General features: G+C 46.0%; 1 protein-coding gene across 1 annotated transcript; it reads right to left on the bottom strand.

Annotated features, from left to right (window-relative positions):
- Positions 1-1,567: 1,567 nt before the first annotated feature.
- LOC136549571 (BTB/POZ domain-containing protein At2g13690-like) lies at positions 1,568-5,821 on the bottom strand. The gene is made up of 2 exons (XM_066540894.1): positions 4,859-5,821; positions 1,568-2,699 (listed from the first exon to the last, which is right to left on the bottom strand). The coding sequence occupies exons 1-2, from the start codon at positions 5,624-5,626 to the stop codon at positions 1,770-1,772; spliced, it is 1,698 nt and encodes a 565-aa protein (XP_066396991.1). The 5' UTR covers positions 5,627-5,821; the 3' UTR covers positions 1,568-1,769.
- Positions 5,822-9,083: the final 3,262 nt, after the last annotated feature.

The raw sequence follows: 9,083 nt of genomic DNA on the forward strand, positions 1-9,083 counted from the left end.
GAGGACTAGGGGAAAGCTTACGCGCTTCTCGATACCTCGGTAAAAATACCGGAGTCGTCGACGGGAGTTTGCATATCTCTATCTTGCTCTTTAGCTTCCGCATTTACATTGATTGTATTACTCCTTTTGCGGTAGAGATAGCAACACACTAGCAAAACCGTAGCTGCATATTTAGATAGTTTATCTTTTGCATAGGTTTTTGCTAAGATTAGAAAAAGATGTTATAGTTTAGAGTTAGAATTTTAAGTTACCTAATTCACCCCCTTTTAGGCGTCACGATCCCCTTCAGCAGTGTTTCGATATGTTTTTTCAGCGAAGCGAATGGAGCCATAATATACTTGTCTAGATACATAGTAAATAGATGTATTAAAACACTTAATGCAGACTTATAATTTTGAACGGAGGGAGTATTATTAGCCGAATGATACAACTAGCCTGCGCCTTACCACATCATGGTAGGACCAAGCCTACTCGCACATTATTGCCCACGGCTCGGCCTGGGGCGCGCACATCATTCCTCTCCGTCAATTTCACAACCAGTGAACACTGAAGTCACCTATTTAAATTGATTTAACCTTTACTCAAAATCCTCCGTGGACTAAGACTTTAATGCACCTAACAGTTAGTATGGGTCTTAACATTTATTTGATTTTAACTGAATTAAAATGGGCCAAGCCCAATTAAAATCTAACATCATGGGCTACTAGCGAGACGCAGTCCATGTGAAACAAGGATAGTAACTAGTACGTCTTTTTTTTTTTTTTTTTTTTTTTTTTTTTTTTTTTTTTTTTTTGCAAATACAGGTGTAGACTCATACATGTATCCCCTATAAACGCACATGTGCACTTTACCTCTATGTATGAGGAAAATATGAGGTAACACATACGTATTGCTCCTAGGATTTAGATACATCAACCCGTCCACGTTGTTGTACTCTTTATGCATGTGGAGCAACTTCTCTAGTGAAGACGTGAAGCTAAAGCCGTTTTAAAAAATGTTTGGCCAAAATAACTCCGATAGTAGTTATATAATAATTTGTTTTAGATTTGTAAAGAGCCAGAAGAAACTACTTTCTTCGGAGCCATGGCTCTTCTAGGCTCCTTGCAAGGAGCTGTTTTTCTAGATGCATGTTTGCCGGGGCTCTTGCAAAGAGCCGTAGTCATGCCAAATGAGACCTTATATTAGAACTATATATATATTTTTTGAATGAATTACATAATTGTAGAAAATGTGGTACATTGAGAATGGAACTTTTGCTTTATATTTCGAATTTACAATAATAGCAGTTGCAGACTTTCATGTCGTCCATCCGAGCTTCCGTGCAAGCCACCGTGAAGTAATGCACCTCATGTACCAAATGCCACTACAAAACAGGCGTGGTAGCTGCATCCCCCGTCGGAATGAACCATGGGAGTGAACCAGGCCATGGAGATTTTTCGCTTTTTGCAAATGGACTTCAAGAAGGCCTGTTTTTTAGGATGGGCCACGGAGATTTGACTACACTCTCAGATTTGAGGTCTCTAATACAAATGTTCGACATAAGACCGGATGTAGTTACATATATTAATTTAAGAACCATGCCAATATGCCATCTCCGATAAACCACACATCACAGCTGCTATCCTCAAACAAATTCACCCAGCTATTCACATACAATGGGAAGAGCTAAACTACAAAAGAAAAAAAAACATTTAACTCTACGAGTCATCACAACAGTTCCAATTTTACAAATCATACACACAACACACACTAGTACATCAAGAAAAACCTTAGCTTTGAGGTTCTACCAATGATCTAATGAAAGACCTTCGCCACCATACCTGGAAAGCTCTAATAAGGTTCGGACACTCAGCTCCTTTGGTCGCATAGAACTGGAACCATTCCTCGAACAAACACTGCTGCTGCCTGAGAGGGAGGGTTAAAAGGCCTCGCCCTAAATTCTCCTCCAGTGATCTTAGGTCTAGACCTTTAGGGCAGCGCTGAAGCCAGCCAAAATCCAACAACATTGTGCTGAACCATCCATGAAAGAGGAGGCTTCGTACGTCACCTCGACACTGCACTTTTCCTTTACCAAGTGCAATGAACACACCAGCTGATATTCGGCTTAGCTCATACCTGACCATCGCTGATGCTTGCTCGTGCATCCTAATGAGCCTGTCTTGCTTCGCCCACAGTTCTACAAATTCTTCTGCAATATCATTGTTTACTAGAATCTCCAAGAGCCAATTGAGGTTCTCTGCTTGCCTAGAGACTCGCTCAATCAGTGGTTTACTCCCTCTAACTGCCACAGCCTGACCTGTATAATCTGTTGGTTCTCTGGCCTCTTCAAAGAGATCAACCAGTGACTCCAGACATGAATAACAGATCTGGTACAGGCTCTCCTTGTTTAGCCCTGACGAGTCCTTTTGATAGACTGAACTTTTGCTTAGAAGACCATTTACCAAAGATTGCATGTCTTTTCTGGCCACAGTGCTGGTGCTGCTAGTGACAGATTGAATAAGCTGTACAGTGAGGTCATCTGAGTTTTTCCAGTTGTGTGGCCGCAATCTTGCCAGTATATCCTGGGATATTGCTTCGTCAAAAGTGAATCTTGCAAAGAGATTCTTCAGCTTCTCCTCCTCATTCTCATTCCAGGGAACAGCTTCTATGTATGTCAAACATGATTTCATTCCCTTGCTGAACATGATAGAGGAACATACCTACGTTTCAAAACAGAGCATCGCTTAGTAAAGTCATGCGTAATCAACATTTAAGTAGCCTGATTAAAGAAGTTAATAGAAAAGGAAAGATGCTAGTGCCCTTATAATTATAGTTCCATGGTTCGACACAAATTTAATTCAAGTATATAACTTAGATATGTATTTGCAAAACTTCAGACCTAAGCAGCACCAGTTGTAAATTTTGAAAACTATCGCTGGATATTGATTATTATCATTCAAAATACTCTGCAGTCCAATCAAATTCACTACACAAAACTCAGGCAGGGACTACACAAGAACATATTACTTATGAAAGAAGCATTGCCATCATGCTACCATGTAGCATGTCCACAAAACTCATCCAACTAAGAAATATATCTAATACAGAGATAATGTTATCTGGTCATCTAGTCGATCTTAGTCCCCGGGAGACTAATTGCAATCAGTCAAGACCAGCCCGTCTAGTTGGGCCTAGTCAACCATATAGTCGTCCAGAATATTCTATGGCATATATACTATAAAGTGTATACTATAAATCAAGAAGCAGAAGTATAAAAGCACTAGAGCAGCAAATTCTTGTTAAAGTTGATGAGAAGCTCATCTTCGTAATCCCTTGGAGCTGGACTGTTGGAGCAGTGACCCGGTGGCGGCAGCTTCTGAACCCGGACAGTTCTTAACCCGCCTGAGGTGGCCAGGGGAGCCGGTGGCTACCCCCGTGTGCCGCGAGATCTGCTGGCCAGTGGACGCAAGGAAGAGAGGCAGCAGCAGCTTGGAGGAGGTCACGGCAAGCAGAGAACAGTGCAGTGGCAGCCAAAAGTGCTGCAGTTCTGCTTTTCCTGGACACATGAGCTTCCTAGCGGCTGGCAGCTGTGCGATGGATATGGGAAGGGGGCAGCCTCCATTCTGTTGTGAAGATGTGCATGTGAGGGAAACCCTATTGGGCCAAAAGAAAGGAATCAAAGTGGCCCGGTGACCAGCCTGCAGCCCAGCTTACAATGTACAACTAGTCATCCATCAACTAAACATAGGACTAGATTCTTGTTGCTCTAATCGAGTTGCAGTGCCAGTGCCTAGTCAAAGTTTTAGGACCAATTAGCCTGACTAATCACAATTAATCAGACACCAGGTAACATTGACAGAGTATAAAGCACTGATTCAGGAGTGAAATTGTGGTGGTTCTACGTAGTAGAGAAATAGCAATGCAACAACAACGGCTACTTAGAAGCTATTAACCTTAGAAAGGTGTTACATGGATACTGGAAACAATAATGGCTACTTAGAGAGGCCCATGGACCATAGAACAATAATGGATATCTGAAAATAACACATATGTTGTTGTTCTGGAGCATGACATTTGTGCCTAGATTCTCAAGTGATACTAGTACTACCTTATCCACATTCCATAGTAGTAATGTTGGAAAAGAGATTATATCTGTAGTGAATAACTTCTGCCTCTATTCTTTGGAAAAGGACATGCTATCAAATACATGGCTTGAGCCATTACTTTTTAAGCGTTTGTCTTCAGGAAAGCCATTGAAAATAGTAATTTGACAGTGTTTTTCATCATAAATCTACTTGTAACATTTTCATGAGATAAATCTTGATGCTTTCAGGTACATTAGTGGTCAGAGTTTTAAAACTTTGACTGCACACACTTAAACTAAAAAATAATCATTTTTCACACTGCATGATTTACAAAGCATGTAATGTGGCAACTAGCATAAATTGAATAGAAAAGCATGGAGTAACAGATTTTGATGAAAGCATTACTAGATAAACACCAAATACAATGCCTATAGCCTGTGTTAGATATGTTGTCCTAGAATACTTAACGCATCTAATCTAATTACTTTATTTATACCAACAAAGTAACAACACTTGCAACTGTTCACAGCCTGGAGAGGGGACGATATAGTAAAGCTACTGCACAACATTCTTAATACCAGGCAATGTGCCATTAAGAAAAGGGTACCTAATCTAAATACCATGAAGGAGCAAACATTTTGCTGGCAACACTGCTTAATTGCCCCACTGATAGACAGTGAAATTTGAGTGGTCAGTAACTGAATCAGAGTATCAGACGCTGTCTCACTGCTGCCATATCAACAAGAAGCACTGAATGTAACAAACAAGAGAGGCCTGCAATTCGTCTTCCTCACCTCAAGCACATCTATGGCCCTCGACACGCCGGCAGCCGCAAGACACCGCATTGGGTGAGGGTCGTACATGAGCTCCACCGCGGCCCTGAAAGCATCCAAATTCTCCACCCCGTCCACCTCGATCCTCTTCCCTCCAGCACCGGCACCAGCAGCGTCCTCACGCGGGGCCATGGCAGCGAAGAAGTCGCTGCAGCCGCACAGCACCCCGGAGTCGAGCTCCATGAGGACGCACCTCCCGTCTCTCCCCCGCAGGAAAAGCCTCAGATCCAGCACGCCACCCGCGTCCGCCTCCTCCCTTACGGCCACCACCGTGGCCGACGGCAATGCCGACGCTAGCAGCACCGCCGCCGGCTGCTCCGCGGGGCCCACAGCCGCCGAGTCCCCAACGGCGGGCGGCGGCGGCGGAGGAGGGAGCGGGAGCGGGAGGGGCGGCGGCGGGACCGCGCCGGCGTCGGGGTCGATGGGGGAGACGCGGCCGGGCGAGAGGATGCGGCGCGGGTCGATGAGGCCGCCGAGCCCCGCGAGCCTGGATGAGGTCGGCGAGCCGTAGAAGGACGTCGCCGCCGACGAGGGGGACTTGGGCGGCAGCTTCCTCCCCGGCCCCGCCGCCGCCGGGGACGCGGCCGAGGAGGGGAGCGGGCGCAGGTCGGGGCTGTCGGGCGCGCCGCCGAAGGAGCAGCACCAGGCGCGCGGGCGCACGCGCGTGGCGCGGCCGCCGCGCCTCCGGTGGCCGCGCGGGCCCTGCTGCGCCGCGTCCGCCGCCGCCATGTGGTGTGATGTGGCGCCTGGCGCGGCGTGGGATCTGGAGCGGAGCGAGCTGCTGGTGGTGGGCGGCGGCGCTAGGGTTCGGATGGGGCCGAGGAGGAGGCGGAGGCGGCGACCATTGGGAGGAGGGACACGGCACAAGGGCGAGGGGTTCGAGGAGTGGCGGCAGTAGCTTGCTTTGCAGTCCAGTGAAAGCTCTCTCCGCTCTCTTGTCTTGACTGGAGCTGTGTGCTGCACTGGCAGTTTCTGCCAGTCTGGCGCCGCGGTCGGTCGCTCCGTGGACACGGTCCATGGACATGGGAATGACTGCCGCTGGGGTCCACCGCGATCCTGTGGCGCGGCGACCGATGAGCCTGCCTCGGATACCCCGTGACGCCGGAGACGACGGCGGTTGGGATCTTCTGCGGACTGAGCGTCCCGTGGCGTCATCGGCGCACGTGGAAACAAGCAACGGGACGGGAGTGCTACGGATTGGCCGCTTGGGCTGGCTTTGCGGCCGTGTTGGTGATCGGCGCGCAGCAGGACAGCATCCAGGACGGTGAGCAATTAAACTATCTTAATTAAGACTAAACTCATATAAAAATATGGGAAACACTATACAATAGTCAGCAGGTGCCTGATTTTTTTTACTTCTATCAAGCGACTAATGGCAGTCGTGTTATGGCATCATAATCATCTTAAGCCTTCAGTCAACTCGCCTCTACCTCCCGCCGGTCTGCCCCATCCATGGTGATGGCGATTTCCTTGGCACGGTGTCTACTATCTATCCCCGTTCCTCCCACCGCGCTGACCTAGCATCGTGGGCCCATACCCATGCCTCCTCCGCCCTTCTCTGGCCCAACCATCATCCTCCATCACCATGGTTGGCGGCGACCCTGCCGCCTTGCCAATCCCCCTGTGTCCGCTTCCTCCGTCTGGCCAGTCTACCTCCCCTAAGCCCCTTTCTAAGGCCACGTACAATGCAAAAAGAGGTGCTTAAAGAAAAAGGATAGTCTGTTTTTTATAAGAGTCTTAACCTACAATGCAGTAAAACAATTTTTCATGCTAATTTACACCATAACCGCCGATTTCCAGACTTAATCATACAGAAGCATCGGCCGCTTAACTTAGTGGTGGACACGAAGTCAAGCGCCCTGCGAACCTCCACCGCAAACTAGTCGCCAAAAAAGGCACGGGGAGAACGATGCCAGAAATCAATCACAATTTCAGACGCCTATAGAATAGGAGATGTGTAAAAAATATTTATACTTATCATATACTAAATATAAATATATTTCACAAGCACTCTCGGACGCGTAATGTACCTCGCCATCATGTTAAGGGCTGAGCTAATCACTGTACCTCGCCATCATTTCTGACGTGGTCTCTGGATTGATCGGATGGAGGCTTCTTCAGTTAAGAATTTGCTCTCATTTTGCATAAACCCTTCCTAGGAAGAGGTGTTACAAAAGTAGTTATACATACATACATACATACATACATACATATATATATATATATATATATATATATATATATATATATATATATATATATATATATATATATGCAGCTTTCTTTGATGTTTGCAGTTCTAGGATCTTTACTTGGGCTTACGGTCCGTCTAAACTCTCTGTACATATTTTATATAATAATAAAATAAAAAATTAGTATTGGCCTCTCGTGCTTTTTCATCAAATCAAAGGCCAAAAAAGGGCTAAGCTAGATGCCAATGGGTCCAACACACTGGATCAAGATGCCACAGCTCCATCAACCTTCGAATCTTGGTAGTTTTTTCTGTTGTTCGATTTGTAAGATTATGTGAAACATTTTTAGTGGAGACCTTACAATTGTAATAGCGTATTAACTCTATTTTATTTGTAAAACAGTGTCACCAATTTACAAGAAGAGAAGACACATGTGACTAATGTAGGGAAAGTGCACAACGTTCCTTCTCTCCGTAAGAAAAAGAACAAGGGAGCAAAAACTGGCAAAGCATGTGACCAATGTAGGGACCTAATTGTTAGGATCGATGTGAGTACCTTTCTGTGTAACCCGTATATCCGGATAGGCTCCTCGCCTTTTCTGTAGATGCAACGTAGCCGGTGCCGCGGTGTAGGCTCCTCGCCTTTTCTGTAGATGCACCGCAGCCGGTGCCGCGGTGTAGAAGACGTCCAGCGCCGGCGAGATGAAGTCCAATGACGCCGGCAATGTCCTGCAGGGGCGAGGCAGAGGCGGTGGCGGGCACATCCTTTCGCTGGCAGCACGCTTTAGGATCGGATTAGGGTTTGTCTGTGGGTGGGTGTGGCGGCTCTGGTCAACCTCGTAGTCCAAGCCCTCACTCCCACCTTCCTTTTATGTGTGCTGTGCGACAGGGGCCCTCCAACCGAATTAGGGTTAGGCTCCCCCGATCAGGGAGTAGAGATAGGACCCAATAGGCCATTGGGCCTATTGGTGGAGATCAACTAACATTCTCCCACTTGATCTCATTCCATCTTTCACTTTCATATCATTTGCTTTTGTTCATTCCATTACAGATTAGCTCATAGAGCATGTCTCATCGTCACGGTCCATTGCCGATAGACTTAACAGCTACAACTCACTACTCTGTTCTGAAATAGATACTTATCTTTGGGCCTTCTTTTGTCCAGAAATATTTTAGGCTTTCCCTTAAACCCAAGCTAGCTACATGTTCTCTGAACACCATGTCCTCTGAACATGTTGGGTGGTAAGCCTTTTGTAAGCGGATCCACGAGCATCCTTTCTGTTCTTATATGCTCAAGACTTATGACTTGATCCCGGACTTAATCTTTCACAACATAATACTCTATGTCAATGTGTTTGGTAGCACCACTTGACTTATGTTGTAAGCATCATGTACTGCCAGATTATAATCGCAGTATCACTTTAGTGGTCTATAGATGTCGTCAACCACCTTCAAAACCGGGTATGAACTTCGTTAGTTAGTTCACCTGCCCGTTGCCTCATATCACGCTACAAACTGTCATATATTATGGACGATGTAGTGACAGTTTGCATTGAGCTTTTCTATGAAATAGCTCCTCTTTGCGAGATGATAGAAAATCCACGTCTGGATATGTATTCACTCTCGCATAATCAGAATCTGAATATCCCACCATGTGGAGTAAATCAGATCTTCCATATGTCATCATGAGGCATTTCGTTCCTTGCAAATAATGCAAGACTTTCTTTACTAATTTTAGTGTTCTATTCCAGAATTGCTCTGGAATCTGCCAAGTAAAACCCGGTAACAAATGCAAAGTCAGGGCGTGTACATACTTGAGCATGTTGCAAGCTTCCGACAGCTGAAGCATATGGAACCACTTTCACTTTGTCGATTGAGCTCATATTGGTTCCTGGGGCATTGAGAATCCCCATATCTGTCGCCCTTGACTATAGGAGCAAGTGATGGACTATATTTGTGCATACTGAATTTCTTTAAGATCTTTTCCATGTATGT

This window comes from Miscanthus floridulus, chromosome 4 (assembly GCF_019320115.1).
Source record: "Miscanthus floridulus cultivar M001 chromosome 4, ASM1932011v1, whole genome shotgun sequence".
In the NCBI taxonomy this organism is placed as follows: domain Eukaryota; kingdom Viridiplantae; phylum Streptophyta; class Magnoliopsida; order Poales; family Poaceae; genus Miscanthus; species Miscanthus floridulus.

Bases quoted from the DNA above. Each gene is read 5' to 3' on its own strand.
- LOC136549571 (XM_066540894.1), bottom strand. From the start codon at position 5,626: ATGGCGGCGGCGGACGCGGCGCAGCAGGGCCCGCGCGGCCACCGGAGG. The intron at 2,700-4,858 runs GTGAGGAAGACG...TTTGAAACGTAG, and splicing joins GGGCCATAGATGTGCTTGAG to GTATGTTCCTCTATCATGTT.